At 42.3% G+C, this 24,030-nt stretch overlaps 1 protein-coding gene across 1 annotated transcript in view; it reads left to right on the top strand.

The window, feature by feature from the left end:
- The first annotated feature begins 2,813 nt into the window (after positions 1–2,813).
- LOC132827455 (coiled-coil domain-containing protein 63-like) overlaps positions 2,814–24,030 on the top strand; it is a 62,294-nt gene continuing 41,077 nt past the window's right edge. The window contains exon 1 of the mRNA XM_060844142.1: positions 2,814–2,998. Coding sequence (XP_060700125.1) covers positions 2,814–2,998 — 185 coding nt within the window. The remainder of the gene's footprint in view (positions 2,999–24,030) is intronic.

Here is a 24,030-nt window from a genome sequence, read left to right as displayed (position 1 = left end):
AGGTGCTGCTACTATCTTCCTTTTAGGTTAACATCTACAGGGCCTGCTTTGTCTATTCCTGATGAAGGGCTCTGGCCCGAAACGTTGAATTTCCTGTTCCTTGGATGCTGCCTAACCTGCTGTGCTTTAACCAGCAACACATTTTCAGCTTTGTCTAGTTCTGCAGAGGAAAGCCAGAAGGTAGTCTCATTGGAAGGAGCCTTTTCCTGAAATAAGATGTAAATTATTGTATGAAAGTAATCAGGTAAACAGTACTTTGGCATGACAGATGTTGTTAGAAAGATTAGGAATAAACCCAAAGGGTAGATCTGTTAGCTCAACATCGAGAACTGTTCTCCCAATCCAAGTTCTTAGGATGTCATTATGTTGGGGAGAGTTTAAAACATTCCTCATTATTAACCCTTTCAGAATTAAATACCTCATACAGCAGTGTTTTAGATATTAGAATGTAAACAAAATATTTACAGTACTTAGAGTCATAGAGATGTACAGCATGGAAACAGACCCTTCAGTCCAACCCTTCCATGCCGACAATTTATCCCAACCCAATCTAGTCCCACCTGTCAGCACCCGACCCATATCCTTCCAAACCCTTCCTATTCATATACCCATCAAAATGCCTCTTAAATGTTGCAATTGTACCAGCCTCCAACACATCCTCTGGCAGCTCATTCCATACACGTACCACCCTCTGCGTGAAAAAAGTTGCCCCTTAGGCCTCGTTTATATCTTTCCCCTCTCACCCTAAACATATGCACTCTAGTTCTGGATTCCCCGACCCCAGGGAAAAGACTTTGTCTATTTATCCTATCTATGCCCCTCATAATTTTGTAAACCTCTATAAGGTCACCCCTCAGCTTCCGATGCTCCAGGGAAAACAGCCCCAGCCTATTCAGCCTCTCCCTGTAGCTCAACTCCTCCAATCCTGGCAACATCCTTGTAACTCTTTTCTGAACCCTTTCAAGTTTCACAACATCTTTCCGATAGGAAGGAGACCAGAATTGCATGCAATATTCCAACAGTGGCCTAACCAATGCCCTGTACAGCCGTAACATGACCTCGCAACTCCTGTACTCAATACTCTGACCAATAAAGGAAAGCATACCAAACGCCTTCTTCAATATCCTATCTACCTGTGACTCCACTTTCAAGGAGCTATGAATCTGCACTCCAAGGTCTCTTTGTTCAGCAACACTCCCTAGGACCTTACCATTAAGTGTATATGTCCTGCTAAGATTTGCTTTTCCAAAATGCAGCACCTTGCATTTATCTGAATTAAACTCCATCTGCCACTTCTCAGCCCATTGATCCATCTGGTCCAGATCCTGCTGTAATCTGAGGTAATCCACTTTGCTGTCCACTACACCTCCAATTTTGGTGTCATCTGCAAATTTACTAACTGTACCTTTTATGCTCGCATCTAAATCATTAATATAAATGACAATAAGTAGAGGGCCCAGCACCGATCTTTGTGGCACTCCACTGGTCACAGGCCTCAAGTCTGAAAAACAACCCTCCACCACCACCATCTGTCTTCTACCTTTGAGCCAGTTCTGTATCCAAATGGCTAGTTCTCCCTATATTCCATGAGACCTAACCTTGCTAATCAGTCTCCCATGGGGAACCTTGTCGAATGCCTTACTGAAGTCTATCCTCATCAATCTTCTTTGTTACTTCTTCAAAAAACTCAATCAAATTTGTGAGACATGATTTCCCAAGCACAAAGCCATGTTGACTATCCCGAATCAGATCTTGCCTTTCCAAATACATGTCCTTCAGGATTCCCTCCAACAACTTGCCCACCACCGAGGTCAGGCTCACCAGTCTGTAGTTCCCTGGCTTGTTACTGAGACTCGGATAGTAGTTATTCCTAGATAAGGTAAGGATGTAGGTGCAGTTGACTCAAAATAGGAACAGTCTGAGTAAATACAGCAGCCTCCAGTGCATTACAGATACCAATATCCAAGTCTAATGGTAGGCAGAGACCATAAAGGTATTGTAATGCAGACATGATAACACAGAAATAGCACAGTCCATGCTGACAGTTCCGTTAGCCAAAATTAATATTTACCGTATACAGAGCAGACAGGGAAGATAGAGCACATCCCATATGATATTCTGTACAAGTTATCATACATAAAGGATAGTTAATAGTTAGGCATCACACTATCTATCTGTAGACTGTATCAAGGTATAGATTTCAGATGTTTCCAATTTCTTTCAGTTTCAAAGAAGGGTCATAATGGACTCAAAATGTTAATTCTGTTTCACTCTCCATCGATCCTGGCAGACTTGCTGGGTTTCTCCAACACTTAGTCTTCTTATTTTAGATTGCCAGTATCCACAATATTTTGCTCTTACTGCAGATTTAACTTCCTGTTTGACAGATGTGCAAGTAGAAGTAGTCTTTTTGCTGTAAATTTAAGTAAATAACTTAATAAAAAGTTAATCATATTAATCACAATGCCACCAAATGCAACTAACGTGTTTAAATTATAGGTGTGTCATTTTACGTTTCTAACAACTTTCTTGAAAGGCTGTAGTTTTTGCAATCTATTCTTGAAATTCAAGAAAAGGTGCAGAATTATCTAAATGGTTATCTTTGTTGAGGTTTGGGAGGTTTTCCTCATGTTATATCCAACTGCATTTTCCTAATTTTGGACAAGTTTTGCCCTTTGTATAATATTTGAAATATGATTTAAAGAGATAAAGATTGGATTGGTGAGCAACTTAACATTGTACATGAATTATATAGTTTGAGACAAGTACAAAAGAAAAAGGAAATCAAACTTAGAAGTTGCAAATAGGTAACCATGTCTTCTTGTTTCAACAAAGCAGAAAGAAAAATGTATTCTCAGAGTGCACTATTAGACAGTGACACAGAAACTGAGGCAACAGCAGCAGCAGTCAAGCTGAAACTTCTGCATCAATTACGCAATCTGGAAGGTGATCAGAGGGCTTACCATGAAGAATCTGAACGTACCATCATGCGTCAACTGTAAGTTAGTCTATAAGATCATAAGATGTAGGAACAAAAGTAGATCATTCAGCCCATCAAGTCTGCTCTGCCATTGAATGAGATCATGGCTGATCTGATAACCTTCAACTTCACTTTCCTGCCTTTTCCTCATAGTCCTTGGTTCCCTCACTAATTAAAAAGCTGACTATCTCAGACCCTCAGGAAGACATGCTGACTCTGCTTGATCATATTATGTATTCTATTATGTTCTTCTGTTACATCTTTTATAAAAGATACCAACATTTTCCCAATAACTGACATTAAACTAACTCGTCTAGAGTTATCTGTTTCTTTTTGTCTCCTTCTGTTTTTAAATAAAGGTGTACATTGGCCGTTTCCCACTCCACTGAGACTATTCCATAATCCAAGGATTCTTAGAAGATTACTACTGGCATATCTCCTATCCGTGCAGCTACTTTAATATTTTAGGATGAATCCCATCAGATTCAGGGTACTTATCAACTCCAGAAATTTCTCTAGCATTTTTTTTCTCTTTTGATAGTTATTGTATTTATTTGCTCTCCTTTTTTAGTAATTATTTAGTAATTTTAGAATGCTTTTGGTGATGTCTACTGTGAAGTGAGTGATAAGTATTCGTTCAACTACTTGGCCATTTCCTTGATCCCCATTATTATTGGATTAGAAACAAAAATCTGCAGATGCTGGAATCCAAAATAGACAAGCAAAAGGCTGGAAGAACTCAGCAAGCCAGGCAGCATCAGGAGGTGGAGAGGTCAACGTTTTAGTTGGGCCAAAGGGCCTGTTTCCACACTGTAAGTAATCTAATAAAAAAAAGTAATCTAATCTAATCTTCTTCAGTGCTGGGGGGGAGGTGGGTGTAAGGGGAGCTGCAGATAAAAGAGGTGGCAGGGCAGGGTGGTGAAGGCACATAGAGGTGCGATCTATTTGGTTAATGGGAGGAATGAATCCGGTAGGTGACAGGGAGGAGTGGAAGGTAGGGGGAGGGGCTGCGAAGGAAGTTGGGGGAACAGGAAGGAAGGTTATTTGAAATTGGAGAATTCAGTGTTGAGTCCTCTGGGCTATAGGCTGCCCAGGCAGAAAATGAGGTATTGTTCCTCCAATTTGTGGTTTGTTTCATTATGGCAAAGGAAGAGGCCAAGGATGGTCATGTTGAAAGGGATTCGGAAGGGGAATTAAAATGGACGGTGACTGGGAGTTCCAGTTGGGCCCTGTGATCCCAGCCGAGGCTCAGCGAATTATTCCCTAAGCTTGTGTTTCGTCTCCCCAATGTAGAGAAGACCACACTGGGAGCACTTAATGCAGTAAACTTGGTTGGAAGAGAGGCAGGTGACCTCTGTCTTACCTGGAAGGACTGTTTGGGGCCCTTCTCACTCCCTTTCTAACATGATTCCCATTCCCACTCCCTATCCGCCATGGCACCCATCCCCCCAACCACCCCACCCCTCACCTCCATCCAGGGCCCCAAACAGTCCTTCCGGGTTCAACCTAGTTTACTGCATCTGGTGCTCTCCATCGGGGAGACCAAACATAAACTTAGGGAACGAATCACCGAACATCTCAGCTGGGCCTACTGCAGCCACTCAGACCTCCCAGTCACCATCTTTTTTAATTCCCCTTCCCACTCCCTTTCCAACATGACTATACTTAGCTCGCCCATTGCCATGATGAAACAAATGGCAAATTGGAGGAACAACACCTCATTTTCCGCCCGAGCAGCTACAGCCTGGAGGAGTCAATATTGATTTCTCCAATTTCAAATAACCTCCCTTCCCATCCCCTGTCTCCCTTCCCAGCCCCTCTCCCTCCCTTCCACTCATCCCACTCATCTATCCAATCCATTCCTCCCATTGACCAACTAGGCCGTACCCTCTACTTGTTTTCATCTATCCCCACTTCACTACCCTCCCCCACTACCCCCTTTATCTGCAGCTCCCCTTACACCCAACCCCAGTCCTGAAGAAGGGTTACACCTGAAGCGACTTTTCCACCTCTGCTTGCTGTGCTCTTCCAGCCTCCTGCTTAGCTCCTTTGGATTCCAGCATTTGCAGTTTTTTTTGTCTCTAATCAAATAATAATGGGGATCAAGGAAATGGGTGAGTAGTTGAACAAACACTTATCATTTACTTCATAGGATGACACCCGGCTTCATTCTCTCAGGAGGTGATGTTCACTTTGACTTTTCTATTTCTTTTCATATATATTTAAAGAAGTTCTTGCTTTTATTTGCCAGTTTACCTTCATATTTTATCTTCAGCCTCTTCATTTGTTTGGTCATCTTTTGTTGGTTTTTAAAACTTCCTCAATCCACTGGCTTACTTCTAATTTTTATCGAGTTGTATGTTTTCCTTTCAATTTGATGCTATCCTTATCTTCCCTGATTAGCCATGATTGGCTGACACATTTTTGTTGCTAAACTCCTTTTCTTGTCTTCTTCAGCCAATGCTGCACACTTTGTCTTTTGAATTGCCCTTATTTAAGTTTAACATAATTGTTTCTGACCCAAATTCCTCCCTCTCAAATTGAAAGCTAAATTGTACTGTGTTATGGAAACTGTTTCCTTGGGGATCTTTTACTCTGACATTATTTATTAAACCTGCCTCATTGTATATAATCAATCCAAAATATCCCTGATTCCTGGTTGGATCACAACAAATTGTTCTAGGAAACTGTCCTGAATACTCTCTCTAAATTATTCCTCATGGTCCTTCTGCAGATGTGACTATCTCAATCTAGATGAAGACTACTGTCATTCCTGACTAACTGACTTTGTTACATGTCCTCATAATCTCCTGATTTATTCTCTGTCTCGTATATCTACCAGTAGCAGATCTATAGGCTACTCCTACTAGTGACTTCTTCCCCTTTTTATTTCTTACCTCCACCTATAGACAATAGACAATAGGTGCAGGAGTAGGCCATTCTACCCTTCGTGCCTGTACCACCATTCAATATGATCATGGCTGATCATCCTAAATCAGTATCCTGTTCTTGCCTTAACTCCATAACCCTTGATTCCATTATCCTTGAGAGTTCTATCCAACTCTTTCTTAAATGAATCCAGAGACTGGACCTCCACTGCCTTCTGGGGCAGAGCATTCCACACACCCACCACTCTCTGGGTGAAGAAGTTTCTCCTAATCTCTGTCCTAAATGGCCTACCCCTTATTTTTAAGCTGTGTCCTCTGGTTCGGGACTCACCCATCAGCGGAAACATGTTTCCTACCTCCAGAGTGTCCAATCCTTTAATAATATTATACGTCTCAATCAGATCCCCTCTCAGTCTTCTAAACTCAAGGGTATACAAGCCCAGTCGCTCCAATTTTTCAACATAAGATAGTCCCGCCATTCCAGGAATTGACCTTGTGAACCTACGCTGTACTCTCTCAATAGCCAGAATGTCTTTCCTCAAATTTGGAGACCAGAACTGCACACAATATTCCAGGTGTGGTCTCACCAGGGCCCTGTACAGCTACAGAAGAACCTCTTTGCTTCTATACTCAATCCCTCTTGTTATGAAGGCCAGCATGCTATTAGCTTTCTTCACTACCTGCTGTACCTGCACCCAGATCTCTTTGTACTGCCCCTTTACCTAACTTGACTCCATTTAGGTATTAATCTGCCTTCCTGTTCTTGCCACCAAAGTGGATAACCATACATTTATCCACATTAAACTGCATCTGCCATGCATCTGTCCACTCACCTAACCTGTCCAGGTCACCCTAACATCCTCCTCACATTTCACCCTGCCACCCAGCTTTGTACCATCAGCAAATTTGCTAATGTTATTATTAATACCATCTTCTATATAATTAATATATATTGTAAAAAGCTGCGGTCCCAGCACTGATCCCTGCGGTACCCCACTGGACACCGCCTGCCATTCTGAAAGGGAGCCGTTTATCACTACTCTTTGTTTCCTGTCAGCCAACCAGTTTTCAATCCAAGTCAGTACTTTGCCCCCAATACCATGCGCCCTAATTTTGCTCACTAACCTCCTTTGTGGGACTTTATCAAAGGCTTTCTGAAAGTCCAGGTACACTACATCCACTGGATCTTCCTTGTCCATCTTCAGAGTTACATCCTCAAAAAATTCCAGGAGATTAGTCAAGCATGATTTCCCCTTCATAAATCTATGCTGACTCTGGCCTATCCTGTTACTGCTATCCAGATGTGTCATAATTTCATCCTTTATAATTGAATGAAGGTTCTACATCGAGTCATAGAGTCGTACTGCACAGAAACCCTTCGGTCCAACCAGTCTATGCTGAACATAATCCAAAACAAAATTAGTCCTATCTGCCTACTTCTGGCCTACATTCCTCCAAACCTTTCCTGTTCATGTACTTATTCAAATGTCCTTAAACATTGTAATTATCCCCACAACCACCACTTCCTCAGGAAGTTCATTCCATATGTGAACCATCCTCTGTGTAAAGAATTTGCCCCTCATGTCTTTTTTAAATCTCTCTCCTCTCACCTTAAAAACATACCCCCTTACCTTGAAATCCCCCATCCTTCCTTCATTTGTAAATTCATACAAGAGGATTGCCAAGATGGTGAAAATGAGAAAGCCAGCATTTAGAGTTGTCATTGGTAAAATGTTAGTATATAAATATGATGTCACCAGATTTGTTTTTTTACACGCAATGACAATGGTGTTCTTATAGTCTAGTAACACAACGGCTTCCACAATGCTGTGCTAATAGGTTTACAAGACAAATGTGAACAGCTGACCACTTTGATTTTAAATTTTTATCAGTGTACGGCTGGGAAACTTGACCACGCTTCGGAGTGTGATGTCAGAAAAATGTAAAAGTTAAAGTACTGGTGTCTAAGCTTCCAGTATACCATCACAATCAAACAGTAATACCTCTTATACTATTAGTCACCATAATTCCAGAGGATCATAGGCATGCTCTCTCATTAGAGAGAGAGAGAGAGATGACTGGTGGTGAACTTAACTTGAGGATCACCACTCCTTAGCTGAGGGGTGAGGTCAAGAAGGTCAGATCATCATGGTAACCTCAGCCAATATGGGGATTGAACTTGTGTTATTGGCATTACTCTGTAATGCAAACTAGCTGTTCAGTTAACTGAGTTTACCTTATTCTTCCAACATTGTGCAAATCCACTGCAGTTTTATGACACCATGTGATGTGAAGAGATTTCACCCCAAATTATTTTCCTATCCCATTTAGGAAGATGACAAGTCGAGAGAAAATTTACTCATAAGGTTATATGTGTTCTTCAATCCAGAGCAGAGCCCACGGATTGCATTTTCTACTTTCTCCCTGGAGGAATGACACTTGACATGATAAAAATAATGTCTCTACTATTGGTTTTGTTGCAGTTCTCATAACTCAGTTACCATATATAAAAAGTAGACTAAAAGTTGCATAGGAATCATAACCCTCACCTAATTAGAGATATTGTTGCAAGAACTATCAGTTGATCTTGGTTTGGTCCTGATCAGATAGCCAGCCACACACTTCAAGCACCAAATATTGTGCCAATTGTTCAATTGTGTGCATGAATTTAGAGCGCAGTTGACAGTTATGTGAAAATATGAAGCCCCAATGGTTGCAGTTATTTTAATAGATTGACCTGTTAATTTTTCAGTAACCCTGGAGCTATGTAGAGATCAAATCAGACCATTACATTTGCATGGTTGTTTAAAATATAAAAAGTAACAAATAACTATGTATGCAAAGCATAATTATAAAGCATTCAACTTGCATGTTAAATAAATTTATGTGGCAGTTAAGGCCTGCAACAAGTGGTGTTGAATTTGGATTGTTAGCATGTTTGGGTGATATGGGTGGTGCTTGAGGACTAAAATGGTATGCAGTGCATGCAGGCACTTTTGGGGCACCATGAAAACGTCAGTGCCACAGTGAAAGCTGCTGGAAGTAGGCAGAGCAGGAAGAATAAATCATCAGTCTGCATACAAAGTTCATTTGACATCAGTTCAATGCTTCAGCGAACACCCCTGCTGAACCTTGCACAGCTGAACACACATTAAGCAAAAGCAAGGACTCATACAAGCATTTTTAAAATTGATTATCATCTCCTGGAAGGTTGCTTGCTGATTGATTTCTTATGGCTGTTTCTTCAATTCTGCACATGTTTGATGCTCTCTAAAGTTGGAAAGTTTACAAGAAGTGGTATGGCAGATGCTGAAGGAAGTTTTGTTACCTTCAAGACTTCTGTACTAGATAATTATATCCAGATATGGGTACACTAGTAGCCATTCCCTGTGGAATACAGCATGACTTGGAGAAGAAATAAAGTTTACACTGCAAGCTGCTAGAAAATGGGGAAAAGGAGAAAAGGGTTCGCAACTGGAAGTCATATCCACCCTGGATTGTCAAGCAACGATTTTCATACATAAATTTGGCAAAGAATCTGAACTTCTATAAGGATCTTCTAATTGTAATTTCCCTCTGCTACATTCACACCATCAATCTCAGATTGTTGTCTCCTGTTGCTTAAGAATGGTGACTAAGGCTCCCTATAACTATCTTTTGTCAGCATCCGGTGGCAGCTGGCAGGGATGCCCAATGGTCCAAATAGAACTAAGGAACTGGTAATGGTTATGTGTTAATTAAGAGATAATTGCATGAGGACTGGCTGTATATGTGTGGGGTACAAATAATCAGTTACATTAGAGTTTGAGCTGAGTCAGTTAGAAAGAAAATTCTGATGAGAAAAGGAAATGACTGGACAGCACCTAACAGCATCTTAACATCTGGTATTTAATATCTCCAGCCGGAGAGCAGAAGGAGCAATGATATGCAATTTTGTTGGCATTGCAGGGTTTTCCATGGTATTGGATGCCACTGGCTACATGCACATTGCTTTGCAGGTGCTGCATGTCAGCTCCTGTTTATACTGGAATTTAAAGAGCTTCCATGCCACATTGGCCAGGTTGTGTGTGACCATAGGACAAGTCACTGCTCAGTACCTGACAGTAGTCTGCTGTACCAATTTCACTTGAATCACGATGGTACATCCAGGCCCTATGGTTTGGTGGTGGGGTGGTAAGAGTACATTGGGACTATAGCTACCTGTGAGCAAGTGAAGCCAAGTTGGAAGTGAGCTTTGAATAGGTGAGAGTGGCACTGTGTGACCTTTTGTTTTTCTTTCCAGTTTAATTTTAAGGTAGCAAGGCGCCATTATTGCAAATAGTCTTCATGAAATTGTAGTCTATAAAAAGGGTACATATAAGAGGTAGTAGTGAATCAAGTTAAACCTCCAGACTTGGAGATATTCATTCATGGAATGAAAAGAAAGCTTGAAAAGCTGGTGGGGGTGAGAAACACGCAATGTAGTTTTTCACAGGTGAGAGGACCTGCATAGTGTGATTTGCCTGGGGATCCACAAACCCCTGGAGATGATCCTGGCATGCAAAGGACAACTACTAGGCTCTCCACTGGCTTGACTGATGAGCCTGGTACACACTCAGTCGCATGTATACAAATCCATGCCGTAGCATAAAATGTGATAGAGCAGAACACTGGAATACCAGAATAGTTTCCATTGTGTGCAGAGCTCAAGGGGGGGTCCTACTTTACTTGGCAGAGTGGGTGTCAAAGTAATTGTGCTCTTCTGCATGCTGGACATCCTTGCTGTCATAAAGGGATAGCACTTCCTACAGTCATGTTGCAAACAGCAGAGGAGCAGGAACATGATAATGATTAGGGTGATGATAAGGAGGAGGAAGAGAAGAAGAAAACTAGGTTGCCCCTTTTTTGGCCAGGCTGTCTATCAAGATCTCGCTTGAGTGTTGTGCCTGTAACCACAACCCAAATCCTCCATTCATCAACAGTCCCACGCCTAACCTTGCATCTGTCAATGACCATCAAAATGTCCCTTATTTTCAATGCACAAAATTAAAGACAATATATAATAATTATTCCAAAAGAAGTTTATAAATTAAATCATTCGATATGATTTGTGAATCACCTTTGTGAATTTCCTTAATATCTGACTCTCATGCATCCCTGCCTGTCCTAACATCTTATGCAGAATAGCTGGTGGAATGCTGCTGACTTTCAGAGGAGGAGACTGCAGATGATCTTTGAGGGCGCCTAGATGTGACTGCAACATTTTGATCAGGTAGCAGCTGACAATTTGAAAGGCAACTCCAAGGCAAAGGTAAACTAGTAGGGTTGCAAGGACAAATGCTATCTTCCTGAGAGAGAACAAGCTCAGCAATCCTAGTAAATCTGTTAGAGGGAGATAGCAGAAATGCTGAGACACCCCGTAAACATATCACAGTCATGATGACAAATGTCTGAATTTGCTTGACTTGGCTAAATTGCACACCATGGATATCTGAAGTGAAAAGGTTACAAGGCTAAGATTGTGGTGTGAGGCAGGTGGGAAAATGTTGCGTTAGGCAGTCGTATTTTTGTTAACAATGAGGTAGTCTCGCTGCAACCATCCTCTTTTAGGATAGGATTGTTCATGGTCAGTTGGTCTGGTCTGGTACAGGAAAAGTGTTTGCTAGTCTAACGAGAAACAGCACTTGACTTAAACAAGCTGTAGAATATTGCATGCTAGCAACTCGTGACAGATTACATTGATATGATAGACATTGTTACAGAGATTTTGAAGAGGATTTGGATGGTTACTCTTACTCATAGAGTCATAGAGATGTACAGCACGGAAACAGACCCTTTGGTCCAACCCATACATGTCGACTAGATATCCCAACCCAATCTAGTCGCACCTGTCAGCACCTGGCCCATATCCCTCTAAACCCTTCCTATTCATATACCCATCCAGATGCCCCTTAAATATTGCAATTGTACTAGACTCCACCACTTCCTCTGGCAACTCATTCCATACACGTACCACCCTCTGTGTGAAAAGGTTGCCCCTTATATATCTTTTAAATCTTTCACCTTTCACCCTAAACCTACGCCCTCTAGTTCTGGACTCCCCAACCCCAGCGAAAAGACTTTGTCTATTTACCCTATCCTTGCCCTTCATAATTTTGTAAACCCCTATAAGGTCACTCCTCAGCCTCCGACGCTCCAGGGAAAACAGCCCCAGCCTGCTCAGCCTCTCCCTGGTAACATCCTTGTAAATATTTTCTGAACCCTTTCAAGTTTTGCAACATCTTTCCGATAGGAAGGAGACTAGAATTGTAATCAATATTCCAACAGTGGCTTAACCAAGGTCCTGTACAGCCACAACATGACCTCGCAACTCCTGTACGCAATAGTCTGACCAATAAAGGAAAGCATACCAAATGCCTTCTTCATTATCCTATCTACCTGTGACTCCACTTTCAACGAGCTATGAACCTGCACTCCAAAATCTCTTTGTTCAGCAACACTCCCTAGGACCTTACCATTAAGTGTATATGTCCTGCTAAGATTTACTTTCCCAAAATGCAGCACCTCGCATTTATCTGAATTAAACGCCATCTGCCACTTCTCAGCCCATTAGCCATCTGGTCAAGATTCTATTGTAATTTGAGGTAACCCTCTTCGCTGTCCACTACACTTCCAATTTTGGTGTCATCTGCAAACTTACTAACTGTACCTCTTATGATCGCATCCAAATCATTTATGTAAATGACAATAAGTAGAGGATCCAGCACCGATCCTTGTGGCACTCCACTGGTCACAGGCCTCCAGTCTGAAAAACAACCCTCCACCACCACTCTCTGTCTTCTACCTTTGAGCTAGTCCTGTATCCAAATGGCTAGGTTTCCCTGTATTCTGTAAGATCTAACCTTGCTAACCAGCCTCCCCTGGGGAACCTTGTTGAATGCCTTACTGAAGTCCATATAGATCACACCTACTGCTCTGCCCTCATAAATCCTCTTTGTTACTTCTTCAAAAAAACTCATTTAAGTTTGTGAGACATGATTTCCCACTCACAAACTATCCCTAATCAGTCCTTGCCTTTCTAATTACATGTACATCCTGTCCCTCAGGATTCCCTCCAACAACTTGCCCACTGCTGACGTCAGACTCACTGGTCTATACCAGGGCTTGTCCTTACCACTCTTCTTAAACAGTGGCACCACATTAGCCAACCTCCAGTCTTCTGGCACCTCACCTGTGACTATCGATGATACAAATATCTCAGCACGAGGCCCAGCAATCACTTCTCTAGCTTCCCACAGAGTTCTAGGGTACACCTGATCAGGTCCTGGGGCTTTATCCACTTTTATGTATTTCAAGACATTCAGCATTTCCTCCTCTGTAATATGGAAATTTTACAGGGTGTCACCATCTATTTCCCTACAGTCTGTATCTTCCATATCCTTTTTCAAGGTGAAGTATTTCCCCCATTTTCTGCTGCTCCACACAAAGGCCGCCTTTCTGATCTTTGAGGGGCCCTATTCTCTCCCTAGTTACCCTTTTGCTCTTTATGTATTTGTAAAAACCCTTTGGATTCTCCTTAATTCTATTTGCCAAAGCTATCTCATGTCTCCTTTTGCCCTCCTGATTTCCCTCTTAAGTATACTCCTACTGCCTTTATAGTCTTCTAAGGATGCCCTCGATCTATCCTGTCTATACCTTACATATGCTTCCTTCTTTTTCTTAACCAAACCCTCAATTTCTTTAGTCACCCCTATACCTACCAGCCTTTCCTTTCACCCTAACAGGAATATACTGTCTCAGGACTCTCGTTGTCTCATTTCTGAAGGCTTCCATTTTCCAGCAAACATCTGCCCCCAGTCAGCTTTCAAAGGTTCTTGCCTAATAGCATCAAAATTGGCTTTTCTCCAATTTAGAACTTCCAACTTTTAGATCTGGTCTATCCTTTTCCATCACTATTTTATATCTAATGAAATTATGGTTGCTGGCCCCAAAGTGCTCCCCCACTGACACCTCAGTCATCTGCCCTGCCTTATTTCCCAAGAGTAGGTCAAGTTTGGCATCTTCTCTAGTAGGTACATCCATATACTGAGTCATAAATTTTTCTTGTACACACTTTACAAATTCCTCTCCATCTAAACCCTTAACACTATGGCAGTCCCAGTCTATGTTTAGAAAGTTAAAATCCCCTACAATAACTACCCTGTTATTCTTACATTAGCTGACATCTCCTTACAAGTTTGTTTCTCAATTTCCCTCTGACTGTTAGGAGGTCTGAGGTCTATACTTGTCTCCCACTATGTCAGTGTGGCATCATCAGGATGGTGCTTAACACACTCCTCTCTTTATTTCATAACTCACTGCAAACCTTACCCCTAATTTTTTTTGTGTATATAATTAAATTTAACACTACCTTATTTCCTCCACCTCTATAACTTTGCAAATTCAGTATTCTCCAGAATGCATTCTCTTTGACTTTGGAGGACTTGTTCTCTGGGATGAAAATTGCTGATTTTGTTCCTGTCAGTGTGAGGTCTGAAAATCTCTTTAAGGTGGAGGATCTTTCAATCTTTTGGATCTCCTTTTTCTGCTGAAATAGGCAATTTTTCCATTACAACATATGGAGGAACTCTAATCTCAGGTATCACTTTGTATCCCGAATCACTGAACATAGGCAATTACTCTTTTATTGGATCACTGAACTATTTCTTCTTGACCATATTCTGGGTCTCTGGATATTGGTTGCCCCTTCAAGTAGAAGCTTCCATGGATAGGATTATTTGCCACACATCTTCAGTTAGATTTTATTCTCAATTTGTATTGTGTAGAGACTCGCTAGTCAGAGGCACAGACAGACGTTTCTGCGGCCAACAGCGAGAAATCAGAATGGTGTCTTGCCTCCCTGGTGCCAGAATCAAGGAAATCTCGGAGAGAGTACAGAATATAAATAAAGGGAAGTGGGACCAGCAGGAGGTTGTTGTACACATTGGAACTAATGACAGAGGAAGGAAAAAGGATGATATCCTGAAGGGAGAATATAGGAAGTTAGGCAGCAATTTAAAAAGGAGGTCCGAGATGGTAGTAGTGTTTGGATTACTCCCGATGCTACGAACTAGTGAGAGTAGGATTAGGAGGATACCCTGTAGATCATATGTGGTCTCAATGTTGTTGGCTGTATAGAGTGTATTTTCAAACACTATTGAATAATAAAGTGACACTTATCCCTGTATTCAGCTTAAAGTGAATGAGATGGTCGTTGACATCCTCCTGCCAGAGGCTAGGTCTAGATTACTAATTACTCCACGGAACATTTTAGGCTTTTGTTTTACTATAAACTGTTCTACCTCATTCAACATACCCTTTTGTGTGGGTAGCTTTTTGATTTCTTACTCTTCTGTAACTGTGACCTACTTCAATACGTTTTCTAAATGTGACCTGTTTAGTGTCCGGGGTCGCTCCTACTTGCTGTATTAGTTTTTCATGCGTGTTTTTTTTTAACCTTAATAAATGGATGGATTCTGCTGACTTTTTATCATAAGGTGATCTTGATTAATCTGCGCTGATTCTGAACATTGGCTTTATTCACCAAGCATAGGGCTTTCTTGAGTGTAAAATCTTCCTTTGACTGTAATCTATCTGACAAAGACTCATCAGCAACACCAACAACAATTCTGTCTCTTATGAACTTTGTCTTTAAATCTCTGTATTCTGATCTGTAGAGATAATTAAATAGATGACCTGTGGACTCCATGGATGCTGAACGCTTAAATCTTGCACTTTCAAGAATTTTATATATTTAGAGGTTAAAGTCAGAGGTTTTCAATACTGCTTCAACAATATATTTTGCTACTTTATACCTTGTCAAGTTATAAGATCATCAACTATACTCCCAATGCTATATAGATATGTATTAACTTGTAATTTTGTAACTAATTTGGAAGTCATTCTCTATTTTAATAGTTGTGTACTTTTTCCAAGAGGTCCAACTTTGAGTTATATTTGGTCAATCTCTGAAATAAAATATCCTTGGCAACGTTATTTCTGATGCCATTTTTTTCCCCTTGTGATTATTTATTTTGCTGCTTAAAAGCCTATTATTTTTGCAGCAGCATTACTACTGATTGTGTTGTATTTGGAGGGTGTTCCCATCTTTAATGGAGTCACAGTAGAGGATTCACAACTTCTGCAGCTAAAATGGAAGAATCCTACCTTTTTCTGGTAAAATGGAGGACAGCCATAGTGTTAAGGGTTTAGATGGAGAGAAATTTGTTAAGTGTATACAAGACAATTTCCTGATTCAGTATTTGGGTGTACCTACCAGAGAAGGTGCAAACTTTGACCTACTCTTGGGAAATAAGGCAAGGCAAGTGACTGAGGTGTCAGTAGGGGAGCACTTTGGAGCCAGTGACCATAATTCTATTAGTTCTAAAATAGCGATAGTAAAAGATAGACAGGATCTAAAAGTTGAAGTTCTAATTTGAAGGAAGGCCAATTTTGACGGTATTAGGCAAGAACTTTCAAAAGTTACTTGTGGATGTGGATGTTCGCAGGTAAAGGGATGGCTGGAAAATGGGAAGCCTTCAAAAATGAGATAACGAGAGTCCAGAGACAACATGTTGCTTTCATAGTGAAAGGCAAAGCTGATAGGTATAGGGAATGCTGGATGACAAGTGAAGTTGAGGTTTTGGTCAAGAAAATGAGGAAGCATATGCCTGGTATAGACAGCAGAGATCGAGTGAATCCTAAGAAGAATATAAAGGCAGTAGGAGTATACGTAAGTGGGAAATCAGGAGGGAAAAATGGGGACACGAGATAGGGTTAAGAAGAATCCAAAGGAATTTTATAATTACATTAAGAACAACAGGCTAACTAGGCAGAGAGTAGGACCCTTCAAAGATTAGCAAGGCCGCCTATGTGTGAAACCGCAGGAGATGGGGGAGATTCTAAACGAGCATTTTGCATGTGTTTACTGTGGAGAAGCACGTGGAAGATACAGGTTGTGGGGAAATAGATGGTGACATCTTGAAAAGTGTCCATATCACAGAGGAGGAGGTGCTAGATGACTTAAAACACATAAAGTTGGATAAATCCCCAGGGCCTGATGAGGTGTACCCTAGAACTCTGTGCAAAGATAGGGAAATGATTGCTGGGCCTCTTACTGAGATATTTGTATCATCAATAGTCGCAGGTAAGGTGCCAGAAGACTGGAGGTTGGCTAACGTGATGCCACTGTTTAAAAAAGGTGGTAAGGAAAAGCCAGAGAACTATAGAGCAGTGAGCCTGACATTGGTGGTGGGCAAGTTGTTGGAGGGAATCCTGAGGGACAGGACACATATATTTGGATAGGCAAGGACTGATTAGGGATAGTTATCATATCTTTGTGTGTGGAAAATCATGTCTCACTAACTTGATTGAATTTTTGAGGAAGTAACAAAGAGGATTGATGAGGGCAGAGTGGTCGACGTGATCTATATGGACTTCAGTAAGGCGTTTAACAAGGTTCGAGGAGAAAGTGAGGACTGCAGATGCTGGAGATCAGAGCTGAAAAATGTGTTGCTGGAAAAGTGCAGCAGGTCAGGCAGCATCCAAGGAGCAGGAGAATTGACGTTTTGGGCATAAGCCTTTCTTCAGGAATGAGGAAGGTGTGCCAAGCAGGCTAAGATAAAAGGTAGGGAGGAGGGACATGGGGGAGGGGCGTTGGGAATGCAATAGGTGGAAGGAGGTTAAGGTGAGGGCGATAGGCCGGAGAGGGGGTGGGGGCAGAGAGGTCGGGAAGAAGATTGCAGGTCAAGAAGGTGGTGCTCAGTCTGAGGGTTGGGACTGAGCTAAGGTGGGGGTAGGGGAAATGAGGAAGCTGGAGAAATCTGCATTCATCCCTTGTGGCTGGAGGGTTCCTAGGCGGAAGATGAGGCGACGTGTTGCTATGGTCTGGCGATGGAGGAGGCCAAGGACCTGCATGTCCTTGGCAGAGTGGGAGGGGGAGTTAAAGTGTTCAGCCACGTGGCAGTTGGGTTGGTTGGTGCGGGTGTCCCGAAGTGTTCTCTGAAATGTTCCGCAAGTAGGCGGCCTGTCTCCCCAATGTAGAGGAGGTCACTTCGGGTGCAGCGGATGCAGTAAATGATGTGTGTGGAGGTGCAGGTGAATTTGTGATGGATATGGAAGGATCCCTTCGAGCCTTGGAGGGAAGTGACGGGGAAGTGTGGGCGCAAGTTTTGCATTTCTTGCGGTTGCAGGGGAAGGTGCCGGGAGTGGAGGTTGGGTTGGTGGGGGGTGTGGACCTGACGAGGGAGTCACAGAGGGAGTGGTCTTTCTGGAGTGCTGATAGGGGAGGGGAAGGAAATATATCCTTGGTGGTGGGGTCTGTTTGGAGGTGGTGGAAATGACGAAGGATGATACGATGTATCTGGAGGTTGGTGGGGTGGTAGGTGAGGACCAGTGGGGTTCTGTCCTGGTGGCGATTGAGGTTAGATCACATGGAAAACAGGGAGAACTAGCTACTTGGATACAGAACTGGTTTGAATGTAGAAGACAGAGGATGGTGGTGGCGAAGGGTTGCTTTTCAGACTAGAGGCCTGTGATCAGTGGTGTGCCACAAGGATCAGTGCTGGGTTCACTGCTTTTCATAATTTATATAAATGATTTGGATGTGAACATAGGATGTATGGTTAGTAAGTTTGCAGATGACACCAAAATTGGAGGTGTAGTGGACAGCAAAAAAGGTAACATCAGAGTAAACAGATCTTGATCGATGGGTCAATGGGCCAAGGTGTGGCAGATGGAGTTTAATTTAGATAAATGTGAGGTGCTGCATTTTGGAAAGGCAAATGAGGGCAGGACTTACACACTTAATGTTAAGGTCCTGGGGAGTATTGCTGAACAAAGAGACCTTGGAGTTCAGGTTCATAGTTCCTTAAAAGTGGAGTCTCAGATAGATAGGATAATGAAGAAGGCGTTTAGTATGATTTCCTTTATTGGTCAGAGCGTTGGAGTTGGGAGGTCATGTTGCAGCTCTATAGGACATTGGTTGGAATATTTTGTACAATTCTGGTCTCCCTCCTATAAGAAGGATATTGTGAAACTTGAAACGGTTCAGAAGAGGTTTACAAGGATGTTGCCAGGGTTGGAGGGTTTGAGCTATAGGGAGACATTGAATAGGCTGTTGTCCCTGGAATGTCGGAGGCTGAGGGGTCACCTTTTAAAAATTTATAAAATCATGACAGGCGTGGATCGGGTAAATGGACAAGGTCTTTTCCCTGGATTGGGGAAGCACTGGAGGGCATAGATTTAGGCTGAGAGGGGAAAGATTTGAAAGGGACCTAAGGGGCAACTTTTTTCATGCAGAGGGTGGTGCATGTATGGAATGAGCTGCCAGAGGAAGTGGTGGAGGCTGGCACAATTACCACATTTAAAAGGCATCTAGATGGGTATATGAATAGAAAGAATTTACAGGGTCATGGGCCAAGTGCTGGCAAATGGGACTAGATTAATTTAGGATATCTGGTCGGCACGGACGGGTTGGACCAAAGGGTCTGTATCCGTGTACATCTCTCTGACTCTATGATTGGTTTTCACTGTCTGTGGTTTCGATAAATACTTCCTGTCTTTACAACAGTTTAAATAACTCATATCAACATTTCTGTGGCATTAAGAAAATAAGATAATGTACTTCTTCAGGTAGACCTTATCTCCTCAGGCTTCAAATATGCTCCTTTACTCTTCAAGCCTGGCTTTGTAATATCACTATGTCTGTTGCCTTCATTTGAATTGCTTCTGTGTGCCCTAATACCTCTTATTGTTGCCGTTCCTTGTGGTGCCCATTCTATCAAGTACTTTTCTTCACTTCCAGCTTTCCCAGCCTGTAATTTCTAAACATTTTTAAACTTGTTCCTTACTCCAACTGGGATTTTAGCTTTACTCACAGAATCTCCAGCATCCATTCTTCTCTGGAAACACCCCAACCATTGGAACTCAATACAATTTGTAACTGCCCTGGAGTGGCTCATATTCCAACTACAGAAATTCCTAACTCTCTACTACAGTAGGTCTCTTACCAAGCTTGAAATGCTTTTCCCATTCAGTGTACATTCTGCTTTATTGAATTTTGACACAAGAGTTTCTTCAATGTGATTCTTGAATGTTGAGCTGTTCCTGCTGCTGAACTGTAATATTAGGATTTTTAAAGCTTGACCATCTAGTCACCGACTGAGCATGCTGAAACCTCTGGACTGATTATTGGAGGTTGCCCTTGACATACCATGCTAGGCTCCTATGACTGAAAGCTAATTGAGCACAGCTGACACCATGAAAAGCTTCCATGCTATGGGTGGGTGCTAATCTGCAAGGTAAGGCACAAGCACGAGAGCCTGGTCTATCTGGCTGAGACAAATTGCACAGAAACGCAAGGCAAAGACACTATGAGGGTGCAGGTGGGCTCAAGGCAAATGAGCACTGAGAGAGTTAGCAAACAATTTTGCGATGCAGTTTGGTTTAGTCCATGAACTGGATGCATATCTCTCATGCAAGGTGTCCTTACAACAACATTGTGCGCTGAAGTCTTGCTTTAAAGTGTAAAATTATCCTGTAAGTGGAACAGAGAGATGCCATGTGGGTCCTGAGAGGCTGGTAGGTGATGGATGCCAGTATCCTTAGATGTGAAGGGGAGTGGGTATGGGAGGGTGGGAGGCAGTGTTCCCTTGAATTTTTGTACTGGCTGTGCAGGCCTTTAAGGCCTGAACATGGCAGCAACTTTCTGAACGGACAGTCAGTGCCTCTGTTGGTGTTCCTACATCAATTGCTGTGCATTGAACATTGGAACTGCTGTATGCACAATTGTTCAGCTTAAAGGGAACATGGAGTGGCATGGGAGAAGGAGAAGGTGCATGCAGCATCTCTGAATTGTGCCCTTAGCTATTGTTGCCAGGTGTCCAGGTTAGCAGTCCAGAGAGGTAGCGAACAGATGATCTCGATTAACTGTTATTTAATGTCAGACATTGCTAAGATATAGGTAAAAACAATGACTGCAGATACTGGAAACCAGATTCTGGATTAGTGGTGCTGGAAGAGCACAGCAGTTCAGGCAGCATCCGAGGAGCAGTGAAAGATATAGTTGCTAAGATATAGTTTACTCGAGGATGGTAATAGAATATGAGGCCACACATCGATAAGGCAAGATTTGCAGTCAATGAAGACAAAGGGCGGCACGGTGGCACGGTGGCACAGTAGTTAGCACTGCTGCCTCACAGCGCCTGTAGACCCGGGTTCAATTCCCGACTCAGGCGACTGACTGTGTGGAGTTTGCACGTTCTCCCCGTGTCTGCGTGGGTTTCCTCCGGGTGCTCCGGTTTCCTCCCACAGTCACAAAGATGTGCGGGTCAGGTGAATTGGCCAAGCTAAATTGCCCGTAGTGTTAGGTAAGGGGTAAATGTAGGGGTATGGGTGGGTTGCGCTTCGGCGGGTCGGTGTGGACTTGTTGGGCCGAAGGGCCTGTTTCCACACTGTAAGTCTAATCTAAAAAAAAAGCGAATAATAATCCTCGTTAACAGGCATCTGACTGTTCACTAGTAAGAATCTCATCTTGAAGCTCAAGACTCTTTTGGAAATTGCAATGTGTTGCCTCTGACATTGAGAAGGACCTCACACGACATCTTACGTGATTCTCTCATGTTTCTCAACATAGTCCACATGATTCATGCCCCTGGAAGATTCAGACCTCTTTTCAGCTCTCTTCAAATTCTGCTTTTCATCCCTGTCACTGGTACAATTCTGAAATGAATAAGCCAAGCTGTTGACAATGTTGCTGCTAATTCTTAATGATTTTTTTCTCAGTCAGATTACCTAGGAGAGGCTTGCATCTAGTAACATTGCATGCAATCCTTCCCCGAAGTTTGATCATACTTACACACAATAATGGGAGACAGAGGAATGGATAAATTGACTTAAGTATATTTCTTCCTGATTTCTTTTTTAGCATTAGATTTTATATTTTTAGCAAATATTTTACTTTATTAAGTTGGGGTAAGTAGAGCCTGTTGCTCTGGAGAAGTGCCCTCTATTTTTATGAAAGCCGTACCATACACCAAAAATGCTTAAACCATCAATAAAAGAGGTAGTTTGCCCAGAAGCTTGAAACACTTTCCAATTAGATGTGAAATTTTACATGAACTTTATCATTTTTTGGTGTTGCACTTTGATCCCAATGTTCTGCAATATTTTATTTCATCGTGACCTACTTAAAAATAGAAAAGGAATTTATACCACTATAAATTCTTTTTCTGATGCATGATTCACTAAACAAGAAATAAGTAACTTATGTAAATGGAAAGGTGAAAGTTTTAAATTCAGTTCAAACATAAAAAGTATTTATAGTACAGCTAGTGTTATTGTTTACGATTTCTCTTTTATGACATTGCTATTCTGAGCAGAAGGTAATGAACTGAGATAAGAGGTTGGATTTTCTGGTTGGCATTGGATCTATTTGTGGATCCTGAGCTTACTCATGTTAGCAAAGTAACCTCCTGGGAAGTTGCCTCCTAATTGACCATATCCCCAGTGGCTATCTGCTTTGGATGGTGGACAGGTTTCAAAGGCTGCAGGCCCAATCAGTGAAACAGTAATGGCTAACTGGCCTTGATTGTTGATTGCATTAATTAGCTTCCCATATCTGTGGATTGGGTAGCCAACTCAACTCCCAGTGTTTCTTGAAAAAGATCACTGGAGGCAGGAATACATCAGGCAGCAGGTCCAATACAGCTCCTCTTCATTTCACAGCCCTTCTCCCCAACTTCAAAGACATGTCAACAGAGCCGAGACAATTCAGCTCAAAGCATCATTTGTTTTTATTCATTTGTGGAATGTGGACGTCGCTGGCTGGCCAGCACTTATTGCCCATCCCCACTTGCTTTTGAGAAGGTGGTGATGAGCTGCCTTCTTGAACAGCTGCAGTCTACCTGCTGTGGATTAAACCACAATACCATTAAGGAAAGAATTCCAGGATTTTGACCCAGTGACAGTGAAGGAATGGCGATACATTTCTAAGTCAGGATGGTGCGTGGCTTGGAGGGGAACTTGCAGGGGGTGGTGTTCCCATTATCTGCTGCCCTTGTCCTTCTAGATGAAAGTGCTCATAGATTTGGAAGGTATTGCCTGAGACGCTTTGGTCAACTACAGTAGAGTTGTAGTCCATCAAAATCTATACCTCATGACCCGCTGTATCCCCTCTCAACCATTACATTTGAATTTCTGCAGTACATCTTGTGGGTGGTGCACACTGCTGCCACTGAGCATTGGTGGTGTAGGAAGTGAATAGTTGTGGATGTAGTGCCATTCAAGCAGGCTCATTTGTCCTGGATGATGTCAAGCTTCTTGAGTGTTACTGGAGCTGCATTTATCCAGACAAATGGAGAGTATTCCACCACGCTCCTGACTTGTGCCTTGTAAATGTTGGACTGGCTTTGGAGAATCAGGAGGTGCATTTCTCGCCACAATATTCCTAGCTTCTGACCTTGTCTTGTAGCCATTGTGTTTATGTGGTGAATCCAGTTGAGCTTCTGGTCAATGATAACCCTCAGGATGTTGATAGTGGGGGATTCAGTGCTGGTAATGCCAATGAATGTCAAGAGGCAGTGGTTAGATTGTCTCTTATTGGTGATGGTCATAGCCTGGCATTTGAGTGACACAAATGTTATTTGCTACCTGTCAGCCCAAACCTGGATATTGACCAGTTCTTGATTCATTTGAACATGGACTGCTTCAGTGTCTGAAGACTCGTGAATGGTGCCATTTGGCACTTCTGGCTGAAGATTGCTGCAAAACCTTCAGCCTTATCTTTTGCACTGATGTGCTGGTCTCTTCCTTTACTGAAGATGGGAATATTTGTGGAGCTTCCTCCTCCTGTGAGTTTTGTAACTGAACACAACCATTTATGAGTGGACGTGGCAAGATTACAGAACTTAGATCTGATCTGTTAATTGTGGGATCACTTAGCTCTGTCTATCACTTCCTGTTTACACTATTTGGCATGCAAGTAGTCCTGTTTGGTGGCTTCACCAGGTTACACCTGAGCTTCAGGTACATCTGGTGTTGCTCCTGGCATGTCCTCTTGCACACTCCATTGAATCAAGGTTGATCCCCTGGCTTGATGATAAAGGTTGAGTCGGGGATTTGCCAAGTCATGAGGTGACAGATCCT

This window comes from Hemiscyllium ocellatum, chromosome 24 (genome assembly GCF_020745735.1).
Source record: "Hemiscyllium ocellatum isolate sHemOce1 chromosome 24, sHemOce1.pat.X.cur, whole genome shotgun sequence".
Classification (NCBI taxonomy): Eukaryota; Metazoa; Chordata; class Chondrichthyes; order Orectolobiformes; family Hemiscylliidae; genus Hemiscyllium; species Hemiscyllium ocellatum.
The sequence above is the reverse complement of the archived record's forward strand: the minus strand, read 5'-3'. Positions and strand labels throughout refer to the sequence as shown.